The sequence below is a fragment of the Lemur catta genome, chromosome 6 (genome assembly GCF_020740605.2).
Source record: "Lemur catta isolate mLemCat1 chromosome 6, mLemCat1.pri, whole genome shotgun sequence".
Classification (NCBI taxonomy): Eukaryota; Metazoa; Chordata; class Mammalia; order Primates; family Lemuridae; genus Lemur; species Lemur catta.
The window spans coordinates 9,467,473-9,495,237 of NC_059133.1; the positions used below are offsets into that span (position 1 = coordinate 9,467,473).

General features: G+C 59.4%; 1 protein-coding gene, 1 long non-coding RNA gene and 1 other non-coding gene across 3 annotated transcripts; 1 reads left to right on the forward strand and 2 right to left on the reverse strand.

The window, feature by feature from the left end:
* Window positions 1-304: 304 nt before the first annotated feature.
* LOC123640874 lies at window positions 305-408 on the reverse strand. The gene has a single exon (XR_006736114.1). It is a non-coding gene; the product is annotated as a U6 spliceosomal RNA (small nuclear RNA).
* Window positions 409-8,052: 7,644 nt separating this feature from the next.
* LOC123639271 lies at window positions 8,053-10,738 on the reverse strand. Its single transcript, XR_006735677.1, has 3 exons — window positions 10,277-10,738; window positions 9,896-9,953; window positions 8,053-8,367 (listed from the first exon to the last, which is right to left on the reverse strand). It is a non-coding gene; the product is annotated as an uncharacterized LOC123639271 (long non-coding RNA).
* A 5,501-nt stretch (window positions 10,739-16,239) lies between these two features.
* SOX10 (SRY-box transcription factor 10) lies at window positions 16,240-25,595 on the forward strand. The gene is made up of 3 exons (XM_045552900.1): window positions 16,240-16,757; window positions 21,164-21,432; window positions 23,860-25,595. The coding sequence occupies exons 1-3, from the start codon at window positions 16,321-16,323 to the stop codon at window positions 24,561-24,563; spliced, it is 1,410 nt and encodes a 469-aa protein (XP_045408856.1). The 5' UTR covers window positions 16,240-16,320; the 3' UTR covers window positions 24,564-25,595.
* Window positions 25,596-27,765: the final 2,170 nt, after the last annotated feature.

Below are 27,765 nucleotides of genomic sequence, written 5' to 3' on the forward strand. Positions count from 1 at the left end.
CTTGCCCCTCCCCTATTCTCCATATCCTAAATCCAAAATATCTCGCGTTGCCTTTCTCCCAAATCTCCGTGTGCTTTCCTTTCTCTGGGCCTGTACTCGTGCATCTCCTTCCACCGCGACTCCATGAGGCCACTTTTCCTTCTGTTCAACCCCTTCTCCCTCTTTAAGTTTGGACCCAAATATCACCTCTTCTGGGAAGCCCTCCTCGATTGCTCCCAGACACAGCTGCTTTTGCTGAGTACCCTCGGTCCCTGGTGCACACAACCATTTTATAAGACTCTTTGAAAAAACAAAATACATATATATGTATATGGAACACTTTAGGAATTTGTGCGTCATCCTTACACAGGAGCCATGCTAATCTTCTTTCTATTGTTGCAGCTTTAGTACATGTGCCCAAGCAAGCACTTACTTTATAAAACTCCTGTAGGTCCCACACCAGCCCCACACCATATCAAGGCATATTAAAATGTACCCACATCACATACTAAATAGACTCGGTTGTCTAGAAACAACTTTTAAAGGATTTTTGTGATTTTTCTTTTGAAATTTTGATTAATTTTTACTTGCTATTTCTGCATATTTTAGAGCTGAAGTTTTTTTTTCTTTAAGTCTCAAGCATTTCTGTGGGCCAGTAAAAAGTGTATAGGCCCTGAGCCCTGAGCCTCCCGTGCCCAGGGTTCAGAAGGTCCCCTGGTGCTGTCTCCATCCCAGTGCTGACTGCTGCTGGCTGGTGCAGAAAGTTGGGTGTTTGTCCACCTGCCTTCTCCACGGGACCAGCAAGCCTCAAGGGCAAGGGCAGGTCCTGATTTCTCTGTGTCCCTGGAATAAAGAAATCCATGGATTCCCCCGAAAATGTATCTTTTGTCTCTCTGAATATAATACCACGCAACTCACATTTATTCTGTATCTGTCAACTGTGTCTCTGTAAAATACATCCATACCCATCGTCCTCTCTAAAGCTCTCAGCTCATGACGCCCTGTGGGTGTCCAGTGGTGCGTCGAGAGCCTGCCACGCACGTGCGTGTTACCACTCGAGCCCCACAACAACCCGTGAACGGATCCTACTATCCCTATTTTCCAGACGAGGAAACCAAAGCTCAGAGAAGGGAACTCACTTGCAAGTAAGAGGCCACAGGGCAAGGAGGGGCACTCGGGATCATCCGCCTCCCAGCGCTCTGACCTCCTACCCCTCTCTCAGCACCCCTGCCCGTGTCAGCTGTCACTCCTCAATCGCTTCACCTCTGTTCCCCACCTTCCAGCAGCGGGGTCGTCCCAACATCATCACCCCATCTCGGCCCAGACAGTCCCTGAGTCCGTACCATGCGCCAAGCACTGCGCCGAGAACTGGAGCTGAGATAGTGAACACCAAGGTCACAGGGCCGTGGGCTCCTCAAGGGCTGGGACCGAGCCCAGAGCAGAGAGATGACAGGTCCTTGTCAGCCTAGTACAAGTGCCCCTCTCTATGTTCCCAAAGGAAGCTGGATTCACCTTAAGGATTTTGGACAGTGTCACCTTCAAGCACCCACCACACCTCCAAAGCCAGGCAGGGAGCCCCGTGTAGGACCTGCCCCTCTGGGTGGGGCCCATGTCCAGCAGTCCCCGGGCTGGGGGAACAGCCACCCAGAGCCCTGCACAGGGTTTGGAGAAGAGCACAGGGACAGCCCTGGCCCATTTGCTCTCCACCCCTCGGGCCGCTCAGCCATAGACCCCACATTTGTAGAGCACTTTACAGTTTGCAGAAGGCTCCACCTTCTTTCCTCACTTGTGCTCCCCCTGCCCCAGCTATGAGTAAGAAGTATCCAGGCCTCCTCAGCTCCTAGCAGGACCCGGAAGGCCAGACTCCGGCCTAAGGTGGAAGGGCCTGCAAATTCTGCTGATCCCTCAGCACCCCAGAAAGTGCTAGACCCCAGCTGTCTGTCCCTGCAGTGAGAGCGGACAGCTGGACAACACCAAGGATCCCTCCGGGCCTCCACATGCCCAGCGTCCGCATGGTGAGGAAGGCTGGCCTTTTCACAGAGCCGGAAACCAGGCCCGGAGCTTCCAGAGCTGCCACAGTGCCACAACCCTGCACCGGGCTGTCAGGGCGGGCGTCAGGTTCCAGCAGGACCAGCAGGATGAGTCACCAGATATGGAAATGACGCTGGCACAAGGGAGGTTAGGGGGCCAGGAAACTCACCCCCTGCCTCCAGAAACCACAGCTGAGGAGGAACAATGATGGAATTCCTCAGATTTGCCAGGGAGCGCCGGGCTGCCAGGTGCGGATCCAGGCAGTCAAGTGGTGCACGGGGCCTGCCTCCTGGCCCCAGGGCGGTGGAAGCTGCCCAGACCTCCAGTGACAGTAACAATCACACAGCAATAACAACAGCACACAGTGGTTTGCCGTTGTGTCAGGCGCTTTACACCTGCTAACTTCTCTCACCACCCAGCAAAGCTGCCAGGCGAGCACGACGTGACCCCATTTTAGAGATGAGACCCCAGGGCTCCAAGAAACTGTGGCACCCTGCCCAGGTCACAGGGCCAGGGCCTGGGGCGTCTTGTTCTGACCCCCCCCAAAGCCCTCATCCTCTGCACCCCACAGGCTCTCATTCTCTTGGCCCCACGTGGCCTAGGCACATTTGGCTCAGTGGCTGGGGAGGGAGGGGGGAGCCAGGACACCTTGCTGAGAGGCGGATGACCTGGGGTGAGTCCAGCTCAGCCCCACAACCTGGGGAAGGCGGGTGCCCTCCTGGGCCTCAGTCTCCACATCTGCAAACCTAAGAGTTCGACCTGGAGCCTCCGCGAGGCCGGCCTGCCTTAGGCTGGGCCACTCAGGTGTCTCCGGAAGCCTGCTGGTCCTCACCCACAGTCCAGGCTGAGGCTGCCACCCGGCCTGAGCAGATGAGGGAGGCCGAGCCCTCTGTGGTGGCAGAAGCGCCCCGGTGCCCCCACATGCAGACAGCCCAAAGTACCTGTGGTCAGCCAGCAGGGATGTGTGTGAGCTGGACTTGGAGCCGGGCCAGGGGGGCTCCTGGATCCTGGGACGGAGGGTGCCACCCAGGTACTACTCCACGGCTCCCGCAAGGAGCACCGAGGACTCCTCAGCAAAGACGGGGCAGACTTGGAGTGCCGGGAAGCAGGCCCAGCACCTGACCCTGCCGGGCCCTCAGCCCTTGCCGGGCTCCAGGCCTCAGGGGAGACCACCGCGGGCGGAGGGGGCACAGACATCTGGGAGTGAGGGAAGACAGGACGGGGAGCCCCAGGGTGAGGAATGGCAGAGGGGTCTGCGTCCCGCGTGGGCCAGGGCACATCCGTGGTGAAAAGTGGGACCCAGCTTAGGGCCGTGGGGCCCCCTGTCAGGGCAGCGGGGCCCCCTGCCAGGGCAGCCTCCCGTTCCCAGCCGGACCTGGTGCCCTTCCTGCGACATCTCCGCTCCAGCCCCCCCACAACACCTCTCTCTCCCTCATTCCTCTGGGAGTCAGTCAGGGCTTGAATGACACCCCAGATGACTCTTTGCTATTAATTCCCACACACAGAATGGGCCCCTTGTTCTCTGCTCCCGGAGGAATGGCCGTGGCCAAAGCCATCCCAAGAGTTCCTGACTTAACCCTTCTCCTGGCTGCTCCTCTGCGCGTCCCCGCGCCCAGGGCCACCGGGCCAGCAGGGGGTGGGGCACAGAGAGGAGTCTGGGAGGGACAGGGGCTCCTTGCAGCCCAGAGCTCCTGGAATAAAGTCCCCAGGGTGAGAGAGCTGGACCACCCCACCCGCCAGGGAGTCTGCCCACAACTCCCAGCCGAGTTCCCAGCCAGACCCTGGCCCCCAGCAGGCCTCTCCAGGGGACCACGGGAGGCCCAGCGTCCACCGCCTCCCCAGGGCCAGGCTGATGTCTGTGACCCCCAGGGGGGTCCCTTCAAGGGGCCGATGGAAGCTCAGGCCATGGCCCTGGCCCTGGCCTTGGCCTTGAGGGGGTTAACATGGGCTGGAGGCAGGACACCACCTGTCAGGGCAGGTCTCTGAAGAGAGGTGAGGTGGCCTGGCCTCTTCTGATCGGAGCAGGAATTGCTCCGTTGAGTGAAAGCCCATCACCCCCTCTCCCTTCCCCCACTCCACCTCCCTCTCGCCAGAGGCGGGAAGGAAAGGCCAACGTAGACAATGAGAGTGGGAAGAGCTTCAGAGGCCATCTAGAACAGCCTCTCACCTCCAGACGGAGAAACCGAGGCCCAGGAAGGGGAGAACGTGGCCCTCCCCACTCTGCAAGTCTGTGACACATCCCAGCACCCACGTCCCTGGCTTCTGGACCAAGACACTTTCTCCTTCCCCGTCCCCTCAACTTCCACCTCCCACCCTCTCCCTGCCTTTCCCAGCCCTGCGTGGCTTGGCTGTCTGGGCGCTGGAGAGCTCACGCAGGAAGGGGACAAACACCTGCTCTGCCATCACGATCAGCAAACTTTGCCTCTTGCCCCAGGATAAGGTACAAACCCTCCAGTCCCTGACTTAGTGAGGACTGTGCCCCAGCGAGGCTCCAACTCATCCTCCCACCCCATCTCCTGTCCACTTGCCCCCAACAGACACAATGTCACAGGAGCACAGGAGGCCAGAGCCCCAGGCGGCTGGAGAAGCGGGCTGGGGACAGCGGCAGTTAAGCTGGAAATGGGAAGAGGGAGACGCAGTGCTGGGCCCAGGCATGAGGGAGGATCAGGGTGGCCCAGGGCGTGCAGGTGGATGGGGCCAGGTGGCCTGGGGAGAAGTGAGCTGGAAGGGGGTGCTGCCGCCAGGTGCGGAGAACTGCAGGGCAGGGGTGCGGAGAACTGCAGGGCAGGGGGCTCCGTGCCTGCAGCCCCGGGCAGCTCTGCCATCGTTTGCACAACCCTCAGTGTCTCAGTGTCTCTGAGTTGTCACCTCTCCCCACCTCTCATTTCCCCAGGGCCCTTCACACCAGGCCGCCTCCCCACATTTCCAGGAGACAGAGGCAGGACCAGTGCAGGATGGCATGGGACAGAGACAGAGAGACTTGCCGGCGGGGGAGGATGGGAGGGAGAGAACGAACTCACCAGAGAGAGAAGCAGAGACAGAGATGGAGTCCCTGAGAGCAGAGAGAGCCGCCAGCTGGGGCAGACAGGGCCACACAGGGAGGGACACTGAGTGAGGGGAACCAACTGTGGCCCCTCAGAGAGAGAAGCCGTTGACAGAAAGAGGAGGAGAAGGAAGCAGTGGAGAGAGAAGGAAATCGAGGCAGAGGCAGAAGCGGAAAAGGGAGAGGGGAAGGGCAGGAGGGGAGGAAGGGGAGGGGAGGGCGGGGAGGCAGCTCTGCTGGGACGCTCAGGGCCCCTCTCGCAACAGCACCCTGCTCCCTGTGGCCGGCCTGCGGGCCTACTGTGTGCCGGCACCCAGAGGATGTGGCCGATCACTGTGGCCTGTGCCTTCCTGTGCCAGGACACGGGAGCCAGTGGTCTGCCCCAGGGGCGGGGGCTTCAAGGCTGAGGAGGGGCCCTTAGAGACCATCTATTCCAGTAGTACCCCCAGCAGGTGCCTCGTAATCACGGCAGAGCTTTTAAAAAGACAGATTCCCACCCAGATCTACGACCCTAGGAGTCAGTATTTACACACTCCCCAGAGAGTTCGTGCCCTTTGGGCCTAGGTTTGGGCTACAGGGATGAGGAGGAGGATAGTGGCCAGAGAAGGGCTGTGCCCCACCCGAGGTCACACAGCAATTCCAGGCAGAGCCCAGCCCAGGGCTCTTCCTCCTGTGGCGAGGCTGCGGGTGGGTCTGCACAGTGCCAGGCACGCAGAAGGGCTTCGGCGGGCAGCGCCTCCCCCTTTCCCTCCATCCCTGCAGCCCAAGGCCCAGCCGCTCTCCAGGGGCTGCCAGGCAGTCACCGTCCAGAGGCCCAGAAATCAAGTGGGAGAGAGGAAGGGATTTGCCCAGAATGGGATTTCTGCCCCCCTTCCCCACCCGTCCCCCTCGTGCCAAGGCCTGGGGCTGCGAGCCCTCGCCAGGGATGGGGGCGGAGGGTGGGGCGGGAGGGAGGAGGGGAAGACCTGGGTGCTTCCTGTCTCCCCCTCCCCCGCCTCCCTGGGCTCAGGGCTGGGTCCCCTGGGGCAGTGGTGTCTGAAGCTGACAGATCTGCCCCGTGCTTCCTGCCTGCTGGGGGAAGGGAAGGAGCTGGCTCACGTCCTCCATCCCTCCTCGCCTTCCCTAGGTCCTCGGGGACTTGGCTTCCCACAAACCCTGCCTGGTCCCTCAGGGGCCCCATGCCAGAAGAGGGAAGAGCACTGGACTGGGAGTCTCAACGCCTGCCTCCACCAGGGCGAGGCTGGAAAGCCTCTGTAGCCTTTGCCTCCGCCTCACTCCCAGCACCTCTCCTGGCTTCTCAACACCCCAATTTCATCCTGGCCATTTATTCACTCATTCCTTGGCAGCGCCAGCGTGCTAGGCACTTGCTGGTCACCGAGGATTCAGCCGCTGCCTCACGGGGCTGACATCCTCTCAGGGAAGACAGACAGACTGGCGATGAATGTGCCGTGAAGGAACAGCCCAGGGCGCTGTCAGACAGAATGCGGGGTACTGGTGGCTCAGGGGAGGTGACCCTGTAGACTGAGCATCAGCTGAGCCCTGGCGGGGGACTGCAGGGAGCGGGTGTGAGGGTTTTGCCCCCACAGGGCTAACAGGAATGACATGGCCCAGGACTGGGACAGGCCCTCTGGGGAGAGAAGTGGGGAAAGCTTTTCTTCAGAGGGTTATCTCCCTGATCGAGGAGGTGCAACAAGCACTTATTGAGCACCTGCTGTGTGCTCACACATCCAACCCTGAGCAGTTGGCAAGATGGGAGGCAAAATGAAATGTGGATCTGTTCCTGTGGAACCCTAAAACTCCAACTCCCTCACTGTACAGACGAGAGAATGTGCCCAGAGAGGGTGGCTGACTTCCCCAAGATCACACAGCAAGTGTTGGGACCTTGGCAGAGCCAGGAGCAGCTCCTCCCTCTGACCTGCCAAAGCGGAGTCAGTGAGACTCTAACTCGGGTTCCAAGTCCAAAACAGGAAATATTCCAACTCTGATGTCTCAGCTCACCACCTGGTAGGGAGGTGCGAAAAGTACAAAATACCTGTGCACAGTGAAGCAGGCCCGGCCCAAGGTGGCCAGGGCAGGTGAGGACCTCAGCCTGGCGCCTCGCAGATGTCACACTTCCTGTGTGACCCAAGGCCCCTTGACGTGCGAACCCACCCACAGCTGTGCCTGAGTCCCCTGCTGTGATCCCAGTAAGCTCAACTCTGCACCCTAAAAGGGGAGGAGATCTCTGGGGGTGTATGATATCGAAGACATGATTACACCCAAGACATTAGCCTCCCCCCCGGAAAATGCTGGACGTTACCGACAGGTGAAATGACTGAAGGACGGCAACTGCGTCCCGTGTCCACCCCAGGCACCGTGCCGAGCACTTGCCATTCCTAATTTTCACTTTGTGACATTCCAGGTATCCTTAGGCTGGAATTGTTATCTCATTTCACAGAGGAGGAGACTGAGGCGCAGGAAGATTTTGTAACTTGGCCCAATCCTACCGCCAGTAAGCGGGGCAAGGGCTGGCCTTGAACTCTGGTCTCTCGGCTCCAGATCTCGGGCACACGGTCACTCAGCTCCCTTTTTCATTATAAAGTGACTTCATCAAAGAATAAGGAAACTTTATTGCAGGGGAGGGCCCTGCAGGCTCACACAAACACAAAAATCCCACCAGCTCACCCCATTTTCACTTTCATGTGAGAGCAGGAAGGTGGCAGCCTGGGCCCATCATGCCCAGCGCTGGTCCTGGACCATGCTTTGGATGACACAGTAAAGTGACAGGGAATTCAGAGTGAGAAGACCCTGTGCTGTCGTCACCTCCTAAGCTGGGCCACCTTGACAAGCCCCTTCTCCCAAGCTGCAGGCCAACAGCCAGAGGTGGAAGGACAAAGGGTCTCATTAGCCACGTGCGGCCCACCCTGCTCAGACCAGGGTGACACCAACGGGCCCATCCAGCACCCCACCCCCCACGCCCCTCCTCCCCTCCACCTTCGCCACTGTCTCAACCCAACGGCGGCCTGCGCCATGCTGCCTAGCGTCGGGGATGCGCACGCATGACAAACTCCCAGCTCGTCCACAGGCTCCCGGAAGACCAGGCACACGCTCACCCGTCTTTACCCCGCAGACAGGACAGCCTCGCCTGGGGTTAGTCCTCAGGGACCCCAGGGGCAAAAAGCACAGCAGAGATGTCCAGTTCCAAGACTAAAGAGTCAGGCGACCTCAGTCACTCGCTTCCCTTTCTGCTTTGGTTTGGTGGGATGTCATCCTGTCCTTGCCCTCTCATCCTCCAGGGTTACTGGGAGCAGAAGGGGGAACATCTGGTGACGGCACTGCAACAGGATAAGAAGCAATGGCTACTGTAAAACCCAAGGTCAACCGACAGCACCTTTGTGGGCAGGTCCCTGATGTTAATAACAAGAGCTGCTGTTTACTGGCCCCACCGAGTGCCCCCGTCCTGAGTGTCTTCGTGCACTATCTGGTTTAACTCTCACCACGACCTGAGGGGAACTGAGACTCAGAGACCTTCAGTCATCTGCCAAGGACACACAGCTAATAAATGGGGGTGCCAGGGTGCTAACCTGGAGCTGTCTGGCTCAGGAGCACTTGAGCACCCCTCCACCCCATGCTGCCTACGCCACAGCCCGGCCATTTGGTCGCTGACATCACCGGGTACCTTCTACATGCCTGGCACCACAGAGGAGGGTGAGAAGGACCCAGCTCCCAGCCACAGGGCCCGGCAGCAACAGTGTCCTGCTGGACAGTAAGCAAGGCAGGAGGCAGCGCCTCGGCCGACAGGCCAGGTGTCCGGGCAGCAGGGGTTGGGCCACACGGCAGGGCCAGGGGGAGAGGACATGGCTGCAGCTTAGGTCAAGGGGGGTGGTGGGGTGGGGATAGGGGTGTGGGGCTGTATGCTGGATTGTGCGGAGACTGAGGAGTTGAGGACAGCACTCTAAGGGACATCAGAACTCCTCGGGGACTCTTGAGAAGGAGGAACAGTGAGGGAGAGAAGAGGAAGCAGGAAGACCCCATAGTCGGAAGAGAGGAGTTGGAGATGACCAGGACGGAAGATCAGGGGCAGGGAGGTGAGGACTCAGAGGGCATAAGGGACACAGGTACCTGCTAGACAGAGGCTGTATTCTATTTGGCCCAGTCCTTGTCCCAGGCCTGACACAGAGTAGTCATCCAGTAAATGTCGAACAGGGCTGAACGGAGCTAGAGACCAAGGCAGGGCGACCCCAGGGTACGAGACGTCACATCTTAGGGCCACAGTGGCCCTGAGTCTGCCCTCACCAACTGTGTCCCCTCTGGAGAGGGCTGAAACCATGCACCCTCAAAAATTAATAATAATAGAAATAAGCTGAGGACTCATGACTTAAACAAAGAGTGTGACTTTTTCTTTCTTTCTTTTTTTTTTTTTGAGACAGAGTCTTGCTCTGTTGCCCGGGCTAGAGTGCCATGGCATCAGCCTTGCTTACAGCAACCTCAAACTCCTGGGCTCAAGGGATCCTCCTGCCTCGGCCTCCCGAGTAGCTGGGACTACAGGCATGCGCCACCATGCCTGGCTAATTTTTCATATATTTTTAGTTGTCCAGCTAATTTCTTTCCATTTTTAGTAGAGACGGGGTCTCGCTCTTGCTCAGGCTGGTCTCGAACTCCTGAGCTCAAACGATCCTCCCGCCTCGGCCTCCCAGAGTGCTAGGATTACAGGCGTGAGCCACCGCACCCGACCCGAAGAGTGTTTCTTAACCACAGAACTTAGAGCTTTTAACACATGAACAGGCCCTGCATCTCTAAAAAGAAGTAGGAAGCAGGCTTTCCCAAATGTGTTTGCTCACGAAACTGTCCTTCAGGAGGTACCTGTCACTGTCTTGAGGACCACCATGGTCGGAGATGCCACTGGCACTAGCCTCTTGTTCTGAAATATAATTCATGGGCTATCAGATTTGGAAATGCCCTCAGAGATAATCTAGCCTGCTCCTCATTTTACAGATGGGGAAACCAAGGCCCAGGGTGGGAAGAAGCTTGCCAAGGCAATACAGGGCCTCTGCAGCCAGTGGGACTCGACCCCAGCCCTGAGGGCTCCAAGGCCCAGCTCTAGCCTCCCGTTCATCTGTGCCAGGTTCCGGGTGTCCTTGCAGGTCTCTCCCATCAAGCCCTGAGCTCTTCAAAGCCGGGGCTGGGCTCCGTCCCCTCCTGCCCAGTTCCTGGCCCGCTGCCCTGCACAGAGCGTACACTCACAGAAGCACAGCAGTCTGGGAGGCGCAGGGCAGACGGCAGGAAGGGCTTTCCAGCAGCTGGGTGTAGATGACAGGAACAGGCAGTCTCCTCTGAAGGCTTCTAAGAAGAGGGCAGAGGCCAGGCACCCGACACAACGCTGGGCACTGGCCCCAGCTTCCTGGTTCCCGGAGAGGGTGGGGTTGAGAGGGGAGGAAGGTTGAGGCCCTGGGAACTGCGTCCCTGACTGTGGTCCGGGACCCTCAGCTTGGGCCAGAAGCAGGGAGGGGAGAGAGCCCCTGTTGGGACAGGCCCTGGAATACCATTCTCTTCCCCTAGGGCTCAGGCCCTCCACCTCTAGGAAGCCCCTCCTGTCTGCTTCAGCCCCCTGGTCTTTTCCTCCTTGGAACTGTGACAGCAGCTCAACTCGGGGAAGATGAGCCAAGGTGCAGCATGGCCCTGCCCTCAGGGGCTCCCAGCAGGAGGTGAGACTGGCCTGTGCAACAAGAAGGCAACACACATGCAAAGGTGCCTCCTCCTCCTCCAGCGATAGAGAAAACAGGGAAAGTAACAGACGAAAAGATTCCAACCAAGGCAACCAGGAGCATGTCCCTGAGGAGGGGCTCTCAGCTGGGCTGCAAGCCGTGAGCAGTGGCCAGCAGGCACAGAGGGAGGGACGGCGCTCCAGGGGGAGGCAGAGCCAGCGCCAGGCCCAGAGGGAGAGGAGGAAGAGGCCACGGGCCTGTGGCTATGCCTGGATCTCGGGGACACAGAGCAAAGTGGCCAGACACTGGGCTGGGGGGTACACCACAGGTCCCAAGCCGCACCCTACCACCATCGATCGGCTGGTTGAGCTAGCATTGCTGAATCACTTTGTGCCTCAGTTTACCTCCTAGAATGAGAATAACAACAGCACCTGATCATAGGGTTGTGGGAGGATGGAGTCAAATGGCAGGAGCCCCGAGAGCTGAGCCAGGCCCTCTGGAGCTGCCCTCACTGGTAAGGGGGACGCTGCAGGGGAGGCCCCGAGGGAGGAGCTTGTCACACACTACCACGCTCTGATGCTGGGATTCAGGAGGCAGATTATAAACCCCCGAAGGTGAGGCCACAGGGGCTGCTCAGTAAACACTTGTGCACTTGACCTGAGGTGGGCACTCTCCATGCCTCCCAGGACTGGCCTAACACCTGAGTTACTTTCTCTAACATTTATTGAGCAGTTACTATGCTAGGGGTGTGTGTGTGTGTGAGTGTGTGTGTGTGTGTGTGTGTGTGTGTGTGTGTTCTTATTTAACTCTCTCATCCACTTAAGGATATAGTGAGCACATAAAATCATCAACATTTTACACATGCAAAAACCAAGTCCTAAGAGGTTAATAGCATAATATGTCCAAGGCCACTTGGGTAGCAGTGGCAGGATTTCCTGACTCCAGGTCACCTTCTACTATATCCCAGCCTGAGGAGGACACAGTGCGGAGGTGGGGGTGGCCTAGAAACTGTTCAAGGGAGCCCCTACGTATGCCCCAGTACATCCACCCGGACTGAACTAAAATTCCCAGTGTAGTTTCTGTCTCTGTCTCCACCCTTGGCCCCTAACTGTGCCCATCAGCTGTCCACCCCCCAGTGCACAGGCCCTCCCCTGCCACACCCTGAAACTCAGTATAACCTGCAGGCCTGGCCTCCAGCTCTGGGGTCCTGGGCCCAAACCCCCTCGCCTCCCCCTGGCGATTCCGGCTCTGGTAGGGGCCACTCCCAGCCTCCCCGCAGCCCTGTGAGGGACAGCAAGGCCTCCTAGGGAACTTCAAAACAAATAAACATGTCTGCACCTCATCCCCAGAAATTTAGAATTAACCAGTCTGTCTGAGTCCTAAGGTCTGTCTGAGTCCTAAGGTTTGATCTGGAAAGGAAAAAAAAAAAGAATTCAGGATCTGGGCTTCAGTATTTGTTTTAAACTCCACAGGCGATTCCAAAGGGCAGCAAGAACTGGAACCAACCCTAGGCAGTTGCCTGAGAGCTCGTGAGGAGGGCAGGGTCTCAGCCCCACCCAGACCTGAGGGGTCCCCCTGAGAAGTCACTGAATCCAGCCCCAGTCTCAGCACCCCGTGGGAGGCAGGAGGGGACACGGCCTAGGGGAACTGGTGAGAGGACAGCCAGGACCCCCAGGTCGCATCCAGACGGCGCTTACAGGTGCTGGATGCTTTCCCTGCGTCCCCTTGTCCCATCTTCAGCACTGTCCTGAGTTAGGAAGAGAGGCTGGTGCCACGTGAGGAAACCGAGGCTGAGGCAGAGGCTCCACTTGACCAGAACCATCCCTCAGCCCTGCACAGCCCCAGCTCTGCGAGCAGCAGATTTCCTGACCTTCATCTCAGTGTGTCCCGGGGGGCAGACAGGGCGGAAGTGTGACCATCGCCCCGTGTGAAAGATGAGGGACATGCGACCCAGGGTGGGGAACCCCAGTTCGAGCCTTCCACAAAGCAGGACCAGCGCCCTAAGGAAGAGGACTCGGGAGCTGAGGGGTTAAGGGTCACTGCTGACCCAAGGCAGCTCTGCCAGGCAGTGGCATCAGTGGGCTTCACATGTGACAGACAGATTCCTTGCCCTTCCTCCTCTCAGTAAACCTGGGACCAGCCTTAACAGAAGCCAGTCTGGGGCCAGGAAAGCCCTGTTTCTCCCCAAAGGCCCCTCCGCCCACGGAAGGAAGCTGGATTCCTATCGTCACACTCGGGGCTTGGGCCTCTCTCTGCCGGGGCAAAATCACTCAGGAGAGAAGGCAGGCTGCAGAGCCACCAGATGCCACACCTCACCATGGATGGGGACAAACCCTCATCTCAGGACAGATTTGATTGGGGGGCGGGGCAAGGGGGCACGAGCATCCCTGGAGAAGAGTCAGGAATGAGGGGTGAAGGGACCCCTTTCACGCCAAGCAGGGAGAGCAGAGAAGGCAGCACTGGCCCTCCTGGCCGTCAGCCCGGGGCAGAGGCCCAGGTGTCTTCAGCCGGGATCACTCCCCCTCTGCAAACTCCCCGCTCTCCAGGGATAAATGGGGGGCTTTCACCCTCCCCTGCCAGAGAAAACTGGGTCCCCGGGGCCTGGGAGGGGATGGAGGGATCCCAGTTGCCAGCATGGTGTGGAGGGATGTGTTCACAGCAAGGGAGCCCCCACAACACACACAGCCCTGGTCATCTGACAGCCCTTCGCCCACGCCCCCGGAGGCCCACCTGCCTCACTCAGCACCTTGCAGCAGAAAGCCCAGCACAGCACTGAGCAGAAGGCGGCGTCTGTGCAGGGATGAGGGGGGGAGAGAAAGAGAGAGAGAGAGAGAGAGAGGGAGGGAGGGAGGGAGGGCCCCCTCTGTCTAACGTGGCTTCTCTGCAGACCCCCACCCCCATCCTGGCACAGCTGGGCCGAGGAGGGTGGGGAGGGGGCAGGGAGCTAGAGGGGACCCCACACCCCACTTCCTAACCCCAGGCCCTCTCCCTCCACAGCCACCCCTCCCTGCCCCAGGGGGTCTCTGGGCAGTCACAGACACAGCGAGGAGCAGGGAGGGCCTTCCCTGGAAGAGGAGGAACCAAGGGGTGGAAGGAGGGATGGGGACCCACCGGGAGAGAGAGGCCAGGCAGGCGGGCAGCGGGCGGGCAGCAGCGGGTGTCGGAGGCGGCTGCAGGGCAGCCGGGACTCCACTGGCTGGATGCTCGTCCCTCGTCCCTCTGTCCATCCAGGGCGGCTCCTCTCCGGGCGGTTCTGAGGCTGGGCGGGCGCTGTTAAAAAGCTTTTTATGTGTGTGTGTGTTAATCACATGATTGCCGTTCACCTGTATTTCGAACAAAGACAGCTCACTGTTTCAAGGCCCCGAACAAGAGTCTGGGCACAGGGAAGAGAAGGGAGGCGGGGGGAGGAGGGCTGGCAGCGCCGGGGGTGGCGTCGAGGAAAACTGGGGGGAGATTGTCCAAGGCCAGCAAGCGAGAGAAAGAGAAAACCCTTATCAAACTCCTAATTCACTGGGCTCCGAGGCCCCAGACACACTGGCCCGATTGTCTGGCCGGTTGTGTATGTGAGAGCATGTGTGCGTGTGTGTGTGCTCCAATGTCCGCTCCCCCCACTCCCAACATGCTCTGCCTTGTGTGACTACCTCATTGTGTCCTGCCACCCACCCCCCACCCCTTGGCCTTTCCCAGGCACGAGGCCTTGCTCCCCAGACCCCTTGCCAGCCCCACTCCAGACAGGACCCCTGGGTGTGGGCCTGGGGCCTTGCCTGGCCGCTGAGGGATGCAGAACCACACGTAGTCACCAGCGTGGCCCAGGCTGCGTCCGTCCCTCCACGCACACCCCACTTGTGCCTCCTCACCAAGTGGAGCTGCCTAAGGTTGAGAAGAGACCTTTGCAGGAGAGGCCTAGGCAGAGGCGAGGCCAGGGACCAGGGGAGGACGGCAGGGAAGAACACTGAGCGGGGAGGGGGCAGTGGGGAGGGAAAAGTGAGGCAGGGCAACTCCACCCCTGCTCCAGCTGGGGGAGTGGAGGACTCGGTCACAACCAGGACTGACAGCTAGGATGGGGACTCCCCCACTCCCACCAAGAGACGGTGAGCTCAGCGCAAAGCAGCTGTGTCCCAGGAAGGAGGACCCCAGAACACCTCTGGGACCAAATTCAACAGGACCCCACGCCAGGCCCACCTTGGCCTCCTGGGAACTTCAGTCTGTGTCCCCACCTTGAGCCAGCCGGGCCCCTGCAGGTGCTGGGTATCTGGAGAAAAGGGACCACAGGCCGAGCTGGGGTGGCTGTGCTGAGACCTCTGTCCTGCTGTACAGGCCAGGGCGGAGAGGCAGCCTGGGAGGGGCGGGAGGCAGGGTGACACTGGCCGGGCAGCGGCGCCCAGCACGCAGTAGGCACTCAGCAGCTTTGCTCAAATGAAGCAGCCCAGGCCAGCGCCCACCCAGGTCCCCAAGGCCCTCACCACTTTACCTCTCTTCCTAGTCCCTGCCAAATGCCCATCCCGCCACCTGAGGCAGAGGTTGGGAGGCCCCACTGGGCCCAATTTTCCTCCAAGCAACAGGTTGTGACCCTGTCCATGGCCCCCTCTTCCTTCCCTGGCCTGACCACCCCACTCCTACGCCTCCCTGACTAAGCCCAGGCTGAGCCCAAGTGAGATGGGCCCGGGCAGCAGGGCAGGGAGCTGGGGGGGGCCTGGGCCGGGTGGAGGAGCCCTGAGTGTTGGGGATGAAGGAAAGCGCTGGAGGCTCCACCTTCTGCCCTTCCCTCCCTCCTCTCCCCCTCCCCCCTCTCCCCCTCCTTCCTTCCCCAGCCCTCTGCAGCGGCTCAGTCGTTCAGTCAGTCTCGGGCTGTCCGGCCAGGGTGGTTGGTGGTAAGGATTCAGGCTGCGTCCTAACGAGGCCGTGGCCTGAGGCTCAGGGCCCCCCAGCCCCCCCCTCCCTGCCCACCAGCGTCACCCCCCAGCCCCGAGCTGGACCGCACACCTTGGGACACGGTTTTCCACTTCCTAAGGACGAGCCCCAGGCTGGAGGAGAGGTCCGAGGAGGTGAGTGCGCAGGCTGCTCCTCCCCGGCCCGGCCCAGGCCTGGGACCCTGCTGTGGGGTGGACAGAGGCTGACGCCCCACCCGGTCCTCTAGACTCCGTGGGGGCAGACAGAGGGAAGAAGGAGAGGTGAGAGGAAAGGTGGGAAATTCCAGGGGCTGGGATTAGTGCAGAAGAAAGGGTCCGCTTTTCTTCCTATCATCAACAAACCTCCACCCAAAAAAGGAGGTTAAAAAAAAAAAAAAACACCCACACCAAGAGACGGTTGGGACCAGGTGGTGGGAAGACGCGGAGGAGGGACGCGCCCACCTAGGGTCTGGCATGTGCGCGGGCCCCAGCGGCTGCTCTGGGTTTAGCGGGAGCAGTGAGGGCGGCCACCTCGGGCTGTGCCTGCGTCCCGTCCCAGCCGCCCTCGGGGCTGCAGGCACTGCAGCTCCATCGCGTTCTCCCTCCCGTCCAGGTGGGCGTTGGACTCTTTGCGAGGGCCCCGGCGGCAGGCCCGGGGGAGGTGGCCGAGGCGGCGGCTGCGGCCGGGGGCGACATGGCGGAGGAGCAGGACCTATCGGAGGTGGAGCTGAGCCCCGTGGGCTCCGAGGAGCCCCGCTGCCTGTCCCCGGGGAGCGCGCCCTCGCTGGGGCCCGACGGCGGCGGTGGCGGCGGCGGCGGATCGGGCTTGCGAGCCAGCCCCGGGCCCGGCGAGCTGGGCAAGGTCAAGAAGGAGCAGCAGGACGGCGAGGCGGACGATGACAAGTTCCCCGTGTGCATCCGCGAGGCGGTCAGCCAGGTGCTCAGCGGCTACGACTGGACGCTGGTGCCCATGCCCGTGCGCGTCAACGGTGCCAGCAAGAGCAAACCGCACGTCAAGCGGCCCATGAACGCCTTCATGGTGTGGGCGCAGGCGGCGCGCAGGAAGCTGGCCGACCAGTACCCGCACCTGCACAACGCAGAGCTCAGCAAGACGCTGGGCAAGCTCTGGAGGTGAGCCCCTCGCCGCCCGCTCCCGAGGCCCGCTAGCTGCGGGGCATTCAGGCTGGACTGGGCGGCCCGGCCTCCTGCCCCCCAGCGCGGGGCCTGCCCGGGCCTTATGGGGCCAGCCCCCTCATTGGATGGGGCTGGAAGGCCAGGTGTGGGGGCCGTGCCCACCCTTCCACCACAAGTATGCCCTTATGGTTCCGAACCTGGAACTGGGAACCCCAGAGGCCTAGGCCGGGTTTGCCCGCCCGCACGCGGGAGGGAGGGCGCCCCCTAGCGGTCGGAATTCTGCCGGGGCAGGCCGCGGGCCTCCCGGGGGCTTGCTAGGGAGGGCAGGAAGGATGGTGGGGCGCTCCACACCGCGGGCCTTCACCAGCTCCCTCCCCACGTACACGCACACTCGAGCGGCCACTGCCGCCGTCTGCAGTGGTCAGGAGGATCCGGGGAAACGCTTGGAAAAGAACTGAAGGCCTGGCAAGAGATGCAGGGAAACTGAGGCAGCCAGACGGAGAGCTTGGGGGAGACTCAGGAAAACAAGGAATTCAGAGGGGAGTCAGTCTTTGAAAGAGTGAGGGACTGAAAACTGCCCAGGGACAAATGTGTCTGTCACTGTAGAGTCTCATCCTACCCCAGCAGTCTTCTCTGGGCCTTCCTGACCCCACTCTCCCTTGGGCTGGGGGCTTCGTCATCCTCCAGAGGAGGAGACACACAGAAAGGGGCCTCCCCTCCCTCCCTGTCCCACAGCCACCAAGCTGGTCTCATTCTCCTTTCCTCCCTCTCCCAGTTCAGCGCCATCTTCCTTCCCAGAGCCCCACCCAACGTTGAGCAACCTCCTCCCCCCAGCCCCAGAACTGGAGCTGAGCACCCTGGCCAGGAGGAAACCTTGGCTACTCCTTTGTGCCCAAGGTCCCTCAGAGTCCCGGGGTCCGTGGGACCAGCCCAAACCTCTGGGGAATACATCCCCCCATGGAGGAGGTCTGCCAAGCCTCACCCCAGGATGTGTGGAGCAGGGCCACCCCCTACCCCAGCCCAGGAGTCCAAGGCAGCTGTGAGAACTTGCTCTCCAGGAGATGCGAGCCCACAGAGGTCACCTGATCCCCACTAGACTGCCCAGGAGGCAGGCCCAGAAAGGCAAAGGAACCGCAAAGGTCACATAGCAGTTGGTGGCAGACCCAGGGCCAGAACCCAGGTCTCCTACTCTTCTACCAGAGGCCTTCCCCCGCGCTGTCCCTGGCAACAGTGGTGGGTCACCCTTCACTCTAGGGAGAGGTCAGGAGTTCATGGGGGAGGCAGGAAGAGGAGAGCAAGAGCGAGGCACATCCGGGTCCCGGAAAGCTTGGGCTCTGTCAGAGGAGCCTGCCTCCCTCCTGCTGTCCTGCCCTTCGCTAGCCCCAGCACAGCGGAGGTTGAGTCTAGATGACCAAAGGCTTAGAGTGGTAGAAGGAGCAGGAGGTTTCCCAAGGGGTCAAGAGATTCCCGTCCAGTCCCTAGCCTGTCCTTGCCATGTGTTTGCTGAAGACCTGGTGCCCCTCACCGTCCCCACAAGCCCTCAGCACCCAACAGTCCAGCTCTGCCCAAGAGCCTAGGTCACAGCTAGTTCCTCTGCCCAAGGTCCACCCAGATCTGGGTGGGGCTTGTCCCAGGCCAGTACCTTTGGCACATGAGAAACAGACAAGCAGGGGAGACAGACAGGCAGGCAGAGTGTGCCCTGGTGACTGACAGCAGACCACAGCTTGAGCCCAGCAAGAGTTAAAGGAGGGACAGACCCCCGTTCTCCCACCATCTCCCATTGCCAAGGACCTAAGATTGACCCTTCTGTTGTCCCTGACCCAGTTCTCCCAGCCCAGAACCCTGGGCCTGGGCTCCCTTCAGGAGGGCTTGTCGCTGGCCACCACTCAAGCTCAGGAGTCACCTGGGTGGGGCAATCAGGAAAGCAGGCACTGCTTGCTGAGGACCCGCCCCCACCCCCACAGTGAGAAGGAGCAGAACAATGGCAAGGGTCAAGGGCTATGGCAACAATTGTGACCACCTGGACCCTGGGGAGTCCTGAGGACATCTGGATGTGGGCTGGGCTGGCCAGTTGCTCCAGGGGCTTCTCCTGAAACCTCCCCAAGCTCCTGCCTGCCAGGACGTCGGGAAGGGGGGTGGTTAGGTAGGCAGAACTGGAAAATGGGGGTCCTAAAACTGAAAAGAGAAAGACATGCAGACAGGCTTAGGGGGTGCCCCCAGGCATGTTGGGTCACACACAAGAGCCCAGGTCCCAAGTGGGCACGTGAGCTCCGACAGCCTCACTAACCTTTGATGTCCATCTGGGGAAGGACTACCGGATGTCCGTCACATGGTGGAGGCTGTGCATTGGTTGCCCTGCCTGGAAAGAACCAGAGCCCCAAAACTGGAAAGGAAGTCACAGGCTGGAGCCGCTCCCATGTGGTGGGGCTCACCTGGCCTCTCCTGCCCCAAGTCCCACAGGCCTTTCCCCAGGTAAAGTCTTCTTATGCCACTGGCCTGGCAGAAGGACAGATATAGCAGCATCAATGCCCCACCTCAGGAGTCCCCCAGCTGGGGCTTCCAGTTTGGGTGGGGAACCAGCCTACCCTCTCCCCACCCCATTCCAAACCTGGGAGACCAGGAGGAAAGAGGGCAGATGGGAACGTGCAAAGGAGGACCGAGTTTGGAGTTAGAGCTGGGGTGACATGGTGGGCAGGGTAGGTCTGGAGTGAGAGGTCCTGAGCAGAGCTGGGGCTGGGGCTGAAGGTGGCCTTAGCTGCCTGCGCTGGTGAAGGAGGGGGCTGAGCTTAGGGCTGGGGTCGGGCGGCCATGTGGCAGGTTTCTGTCAGGGTTAGGTTACTGCTGGGAACTAGCTTGGGGGGTGACAGTGGGATCCAGTGTTGGACCTTCCCTCTCTCTGGCTCCTGCCGTTTACTTGCCGATTGCTGGCGGAGCTGGGCAGGGGCACAGGGAAGGATGGGGTGCAAGAGTGAGCTCAGTGTCCCCAGCCATCCCGTAGCTGCTGCTCTGGGGCCCCAGCTGCCTAAGTTGCTCCCTTATGGGGTTCTCCCCCACACCCTGGGGGCCTGCTCCACACCCCCATCCCAGCTGTCAGAGAGGGTGTCTGCATCCCACTCCCCAGCTCCTGGAGTCCTGCTCTGGGGTCTCCATCCTGAATGTGTATGCTGAGCCCAATGGAGCCTCGGTTGGAGGGACCCTCGGAGAAAGCTGGGCTGGGGCGGGGCGGCGGGGGAGCAGACAGGAGGCTAAGCTGCAGCGGAATGCTGCCGCCCTAGGAGGTGCCTGGTATGACCACCCCCTCCCAGCCTGGGGAGGGAGGACTGGACTTTTGCTGACTGGGGGGAAGAGGGCACCCACTGGGGTGTGAGGGTGGGGCAGCTGGAGAGAGAGGGAGGCCCTCTGGGCAGAGGGTCGGGGCTGCTCCCACCAAGACATCCCTCAGTCTTGGACTCTGTGAGTCTGGGGGACTTCCCCTCAGCCCCCTCTGCAAGGTCCCGCATCCTCCCCTCCTCACCTGGGGCAGCCAAGCCCCAAACACCCCCTCCACCCTGAACACCCCCTCCACCCTCGAACCCTAGCCTGAGGCTGGAGTCAGTGGGCAGGGGCACCAGCTTCAGAGCTTCCTCCCTCTGGGCTGGTCTTGGGGACTGTCCCAGGGCCTGGGAAGAGACTCTAGCTTCCTCTGCCCTCTGCCTCCCACAGAAAGAAGGGGACTCACACCCCGCCCCTCAGACGCACCACACTGGAATTCACAAAATCAGTATTCCAGAGTTGAGGGTCCCACCTGTAAGTCCTCCTGCCCAACCCCCGCCCAGGCAGCACTGGAATAGCGCCTATTTCTCAAAGTGCTCACCTCCCCTTCCTGGGCCCTGGTGCAAAGCACTTCACAGCCATTATTTTGGCCAATCCCACACCCCAGTGAAACAGATATTATCATCCTCGTTTTATTGGTGATGAAATTCAGGCTCAGAGAAGTAACTTCCTCAAGGTCATACACACAGCTAGTAAGTAGCAGAGACTGGGCTCCTCTCCCAGCTGTGCTGCTTCTCTGTTTGCACACCTCCACTCCCAGGGAGCTCACCCCCTAACGAGGCAGCCAATTCCACTTGCAGACAGCTGTGATAATAAGAAAGTTTTTCCTTTCCTTGAACTGGCATCTGCCCCTTGTAAACTCTATTCCGACCTCTAACTCCTCCTCAGGGGCTGCCAGGAGCAGCAGGTGACCCCTGAGATCACAGCCCTCACTGGGGCCTCACATCTCTCAGTCCATAAACCACAGGGCACAGCCCCGCCCCAGCCCCTGCCCTCCTGTCTTCCAGGACCAACACTCAGAGGGAAGCCAGCCTGGGGCACTCTGGCACTCACACTGGCCCCTCTCCTGTCCTCCCTCCTGCTCCACCCAGGCTGCTGAACGAAAGTGACAAGCGCCCCTTCATTGAGGAGGCCGAGCGGCTCCGGATGCAGCACAAGAAGGACCACCCGGACTACAAGTACCAGCCCAGGCGGAGGAAGAACGGGAAGGCAGCCCAGGGGGAGGCCGAGTGTCCCGGCGGGGAGGCAGAACAAGGCGGGGCCGCCGCCATCCAGGCCCACTACAAGAGTGCCCACCTGGACCACCGGCACCCGGGAGAGGGCTCCCCAATGTCAGACGGGAACCCCGAGCACCCCTCAGGTGAGTGCTGAGGACAGAACTGGGGGCGAGGGAGCCTGGGCCGTGGAGAGAGAAGGCTGGGTGGCCTGAGACGCTGGTGCTCCCAACTGCCCTGGCAGGGGGAGGGTGTGCCAGGCTGTGCAGTTACCTGGAAGGGGGTGCAGTGGCCCAGAGAGGTGGTTGGGCAAGATGCTGCTGGCCAGGCCTGACCCACGGGGACACCACTGCTGGGCAAAACGGGCAGCTGAGGAGGCTGCAGAGGCCACAGAGTGAGAAGGGCTGGGCAGTTACAAGGAAAGGCGGGGACAGGACGGTTTTGAGAAATGGAAGGTCAAACGGAAGAGAGGAGTCATCGCCTTGTCCCTCCTCCCGCTCTGACAGGGCAGACATGGCATGTGACGTTGAGCCATGCCATGGATGAGCCAGACACAAGATACCTTGTTTAAGTCTCATCAATGATAATAGCAGCTAACATTAACTGAGCACCTTGTATATGCCAGGCACTGTGCTAATTGCCTTGTGTACATTAACTCATTCAATCGTCGTGAACAGTGGGATGAGGGAGCCAAACCGCTTGGGCCCAGATCTCAGCTGTGTGGTGGGTGACTCTCATTTTACTGACCAGGAGACTGAGAGTCACCCGCCACACAGCTGACATCTGGGCCCGAGCCGTTGGCTCCAAGGCCTCTGCTTGGCACCACAGCTGCCTGGCGTGTATTCCTAACACACAGAAATTGCAACACACAGGTTGGCACACGGGACTGTTCAGTGAGCAGAGCTCTGCCTTCAGAAGACACATTCTGAGCCCTACTTTGTGCCAGGCACTGGAGTAGACACCAGGGTACCAACCAGGGAAGCCTGCCGTCCCTGGCCCCAGGGCTCCACGGTCTAGAGGGCGGAGCGGGGATGAAAACAAGTGAATTTAAGTGCAGGAAGAAACAAGTGCACAAGAAGCCCATGTCAGAGCCAGAGGTGGCCCGGCCTCCAGGGGGGACTAATCCACCTGTCCATCCAGTCAGGTCTTCAGAAACATCCAGCTACCCACCAGACTTGGCAAGGAAGGCTTCCAGAAGGAGGCAGTGTCTGAGCTGTTTGATATTATCTCTGCTTGACTGGTAAGGAAACCGGTTAAGAGAAGACTGGGGATTTGCCCAATGACAGAACCAGGATTCAGAAACCCAGGCAGCTCTCTCAAAGTCTGGAGGCCTCGCCCAGGGCTGGGCTCGGCACTGCCTTCTGGTCTGAGGGAGGCAGCACAGGCCTGCCCTCGAGGAGCTCCTGGTCTGCTAAGGCCACGACATGCTCTCTCTCCGACAGGATGCCTGTTAGCCATCCCTCCCACACACGTACTCTTCGCCTTCAAAGACTCAGGGACACACACACACATGCGCACGCACACACCCCAGAAGACCCTGGACCACGTGCAGAACCACCTCAGAATAAACTGTGGGCATAGACTTTTCCAGACATTCTTCCTCGATGAGACTTTCCTCAAACCCTCAGGGCAGGAGGTGGCTTCCTCTGGTCTCCCAAGTCCTTGCATAGCCCGTCTTCCATCACTTCTGACTCTAGGCATATGTGGGGCTCTGGATCTCCCCTGAGACTGTGATCTTTTGGGGACAGGGACTTGTTTTATTTATGTTTGTATCCCCAGCACCTGGCACAGTGCCTGGCACTTAGCAGTGCCCTCTAAGTGTTTGTTGAATGAATACGTGAATGAAACATGAACAGACAAAGGAACAAGAATTAGTTTCCTAAGTGCCCTCGTGAACAAGGAGGGAACCAGCTTAGGAACAGCAGGACAACAATGCCAATGCCAAGCCGAGGGCCTGTCAGTGGGCTGCACAGCAGGGCAGGCTTGGGAGGAGGGGTGGGGTTGGAGGGGACACAGCACTGTTTGGGGCCAGGCAGGGCACAGGCACAGGCAAGCCAGCAAAAATGAAACCAACGAGTCAAGAGTGAGGAGGGTGAGCGAGGCTCAGCCAGGGAGGGCAGCCGGCAGCAGAGGCTCGGGGAAGAGGGTGGGCAGAGCACAGAGGCTGGGGGCCAGACCGCCGGGGGTCAGCAGCTGGGCAGTCACAGCAGCAGGGAGGATGGAGTGCAGGGAAGCTGATTCGAGGTAGAACTTGCCAACAGGAAAGGTCTTTCAAAATGAAGCAGGCCTCTCCAGGAGGTGGGGGACAGAAGGTGGAGGCCGGACCCATCCCTAAGATTTGAGACTTTTATAAGCAGCTAGAAACCAATCCAAGACCAGTATATAAACAGATAAACTCATGCTGCCAAAACACGTGAAACTCACAAGGTCAGCGCAGTGATCAGACCTCAGCTTCCTGGAGGCACCTCACCTTCCTGCTGCCTGAAAGTGAACTGTCAGAGTCCACGTGTACCCACCTGCCTCTGACCTTGTTTCCCCCTCATGCTCTCTCTCTCTGTCTCTCTCCCACCCAGGCCAGAGCCATGGCCCACCCACACCTCCAACCACCCCAAAGACAGAGCTGCAGTCGGGCAAGGCAGACCCGAAGCGGGATGGGCGCTCCATGGGGGAGGGCGGGAAGCCTCACATCGACTTTGGCAACGTGGACATCGGTGAGATCAGCCACGAGGTAATGTCCAACATGGAGACCTTTGATGTGGCTGAGTTGGACCAGTACCTGCCACCCAACGGGCACCCGGGCCATGTGGGTAGCTACTCAGCAGCTGGCTATGGGCTGGGCAGCGCCCTGGCCGTGGCCAGTGGACACTCTGCCTGGATCTCTAAGCCACCAGGTGTGGCTCTGCCCACAGTCTCACCACCTGGTGTGGATGCCAAAGCCCAGGTGAAGACAGAGACCGCGGGGCCCCAGGGGCCCCCACACTACACTGACCAGCCGTCCACCTCGCAGATCGCCTACACCTCCCTCAGTCTGCCCCACTATGGCTCGGCCTTCCCCTCCATCTCCCGCCCTCAGTTTGACTACTCTGACCATCAGCCCTCGGGACCCTATTATGGCCACTCGGGCCAGGCCTCTGGCCTCTACTCGGCCTTCTCCTACATGGGGCCCTCACAGCGGCCTCTCTACACGGCCATCTCTGACCCCAGCCCCTCAGGGCCCCAGTCCCACAGCCCCACACACTGGGAGCAGCCAGTGTATACGACGCTGTCCCGGCCTTAAAGGGGGCCCTGTCACCACCACCCCCTGCCTGGCCCCTCCTGGGTCCCGAGTCCCTTCCCCCAGCCTGTGCCCTGTTCCTCGCCCATCTCAGGCCTGGTGGTGGCAGGGGAGGAGGTTGCAGAGGCTGACAGCTGAGGGAAGGCTTTGTCTGGCTCACTACCCTGATGACCCACCCGCCCCATCCAGGCTCCAGCAGCAAAGCCCTGAGCGAACAGGCTGGGCAGAGGAGGAGGTTGACTATTGCCCACAGACCGAAAGATGAGGGGCTGTACCTTCCCCCCCAGGAATGACCCTCTATCCCAGGACCTGAGAAGGACCCGCTCACCCTCCCTGGGGAGGGGAGAAGCACCCAGGGTTGAATGGGCATCGGAGGCCTTGCTGCTCCTATGCACGCCTGTTCCCTCTCTCCTGGAGAGTGGGGATCTGACATGCCCAGGCCACCTGTGCCACGGTGCCTAAGAGCCAGGCCACCCAGAGACCTGCACCAGTGCCTACAGCTGGCTATATCTGCCACTGGAGGGCTGAGGACAGCTTTGAACAGACTCGTGGGGAGCGTGGGCTGTGGGGAGACTCCATAGTTCTCATCACTTCAATGCCCCCTCCCCTCCTGAATGCAGGAAGGAGTTGGCACAGCGGCCCCCCGATCCAATTCTGTGCCAATAACCTCATTCTTTGTCTAATTGAGAGAGCCCCCAGTTCTCCACTGCAACCTCCCGGACCTTGAGGCACATCCCAGGAGGTGAGGCAGGGGCTCCAGGAAAGGATTCAGAGACAATTCACGGAGCCTTCCTCCCTGGGCTCCTGGCCAACCCCTCTCTCCTCACTAGCCCCCGTGGCCCCTGCTCTGTCAGCCGTTGGGCTTCCCAGAGAGTTACAGCTGCTCAGGCCCAAACCCTCAGCTCCAGGAGGAGACACAGGGCCAGCACCCAGGCTGCTGGCCGCAGGCTGAAGACACTAAAATCCTGACATGTACATTCTGCCCTTGCCTTTTGCCCTTTGCCTCGCAGTGGTATCTGAATAAAGTACGTAGCTGTATCTGCCCCACTCTCCTGTTCTGCAGCCCCACAATCCACATGTAACTCATTACTGTCCCCTCTTATTTATCTCAGTAGTCCCCTCTCCCCTGTTCCCTCTCCTAGCCACTCCAGCCCCTATTAACTCTGCATTAAGCACTCCACATAATAAAGGTTCCGGTTACCTGCTTGGGGCCTGACCCAGCCTGTCTCTTGGTCTCTTGTCCCTGTATATGGGCTTTCTCAACCGCTTTCTGGAGTAGCTATGAGTAGAATGCAAAGGAAAGATAATCCAAAGGTCTCTCTCTCCCCGCTAAGAAAATGGGGACAATGGAGTGGGTTAGGACAGCTGGCATCTAACTGACCCCCAGTGGGGTCAGTCTGAGTTCAGGGACCAAAGCCTCAGATGGGGGCCTTTCCCCAAGTCCAGCTGCGCCCCACACCACAGGGGGCCACTCACTCTTACCTGGCTCAGCTGGAACTCAAAGCTCACCCAGCAGAGGGGAGTTTGCAAAGAATTCAAAGGACAGGTGTTTGAAAGGGAGGTGGGTCAAGTCTGGCACCTTCTTTGCAGCCAGGGGCCTGTCCTTTAGGTTGTTGGCTGGGCCCTCTTGCCGAACCCCTCCACTTGCCACCTCCCCCAGCACACACACATCGGCCCACGCCAGAAGTCAGCAGAGCCTTCCTAGTAGCTGCCTGTGTCCAAGCCTAAACCAAGGATGTCAGACATGCAATCTAAACCGTAAGTGCTTACTCACTAAGAGCTCCGTCCTCAGCAGAATTCCAGCCTGCACTCAGGGGCCAGGAACCACTCCATCTCACAAGCACATAACTCCAGGGACAGGGGAAATCTCATCACCATCTCACTCCACTGATGAACAGCTCTGATGCTTGGAAGTTCTTCTTTATATCCAGCTCATAATAACAGTGAGAGGTACCATTTAATGAGCGCTCCCTGGTCAAGAGCTTTGCCAAGGGTTTTATGTCATTTCAAGCCAAGGAGGGAGTGGGCCCGATCATTATCCCCACTTTCCAGATGAGGAAACTGCAGCCTTGAGGAGTTGATGCTAAGAAGCGCTGGCAACCGAATCTGAATCCAGCTCTGACTCCAAAGCTTCCTCTCTTAACCATCCACCTGCCCGTGGTTTGCAGGCCCTACTTCCGCTTCAAATCTGGAGTGATGCAGCTTCCACTGCTCCAGAGCAGGCATTGCCAGCTCCCTTCCTTCCATCTGGGGTCTCCAGCCCCTTACTGCCTAATCAGGACCTGGGAGAGAGGGGGATGCCAAGAACTAGCCCAGTCCACCCAGGGTGGCCAAACACCATCTGGAAGCTGCATCATGCAAGCTCTTCAGGTAACCTCCCCAAAACTGCTGGCTTCCGTGAAGCTTGGTGGTAACTGAAACCCCTGCTCTTTTAGACAATATCTGTTGCAAAATCATATCATCCATATTGTATATGTTGTTTCTGATGTTTTGCTTTGTTGTAGATAAAAGCAAGAATTGCAATGATCTTTAACAGATTTCACCTTGTTGGATTTGATCCATTTCCCCACCTATATTAAATCTTTTAGAACTAAGCTGTCCTTTGGAGCTTTATGTATCTGCAAACTTGAATATCCTCATTCAAGTTACTAATAAATGTCCAAATAGAGGACACAACCCTGTGTACACCACTAAATAGCTCTCTCCATCATCAGCTCTATCATCTCCACTCTTAGGGAGACTGGCTCAATTCTAAACTAATTTCATCACCATGGAGTGCTCACTTCTCCAGCAGTCTGCCCAATGCCTTGCCAAAATCAAGAGTCACTCCTCCGCCCTGCACTAATCCTGGAGGCTGAGGTGGGAGGATCCGCTTAAGGTCAGGAGTTCGAGACCAGCCTGAGCAAGAGCGAGACCCCATCTCTACTAAAAACAGAAAGAAATTAGCCAGACAACTAAAAATATATAGAAAAAATTATCCGGGCATGGTGGCACATGCCTGTAGTCCCAGCTACTCGGGAGGCTGAGGCAGGAGGATCCCTTGAACCCAGAAGTTTGAGGTTGCTGTGAGCTAGGCTGACGCCACAGCACTCTAGCCTGGGCAACAGAGCGAGACTCTGTCTTAAATTAAAAAAAAGATTCACTCCTCTCTGGCATTCCCTCAGCCTATGGGACCAGTAACCATCAAAAAAAAGGAAACATTTAT

Excerpts from the sequence above, each read along its gene's own strand:
- SOX10 (XM_045552900.1), top strand. The coding sequence starts at position 16,321 with ATGGCGGAGGAGCAGGACCTATCGGAGGTGGAGCTGAGCCCCGTGGGC. Across the intron at positions 16,758-21,163 it reads ACGCTGGGCAAGCTCTGGAG|GCTGCTGAACGAAAGTGACA; the intron begins GTGAGCCCCTCG and ends TGCTCCACCCAG. Across the intron at positions 21,433-23,859 it reads GAACCCCGAGCACCCCTCAG|GCCAGAGCCATGGCCCACCC; the intron begins GTGAGTGCTGAG and ends TCTCCCACCCAG.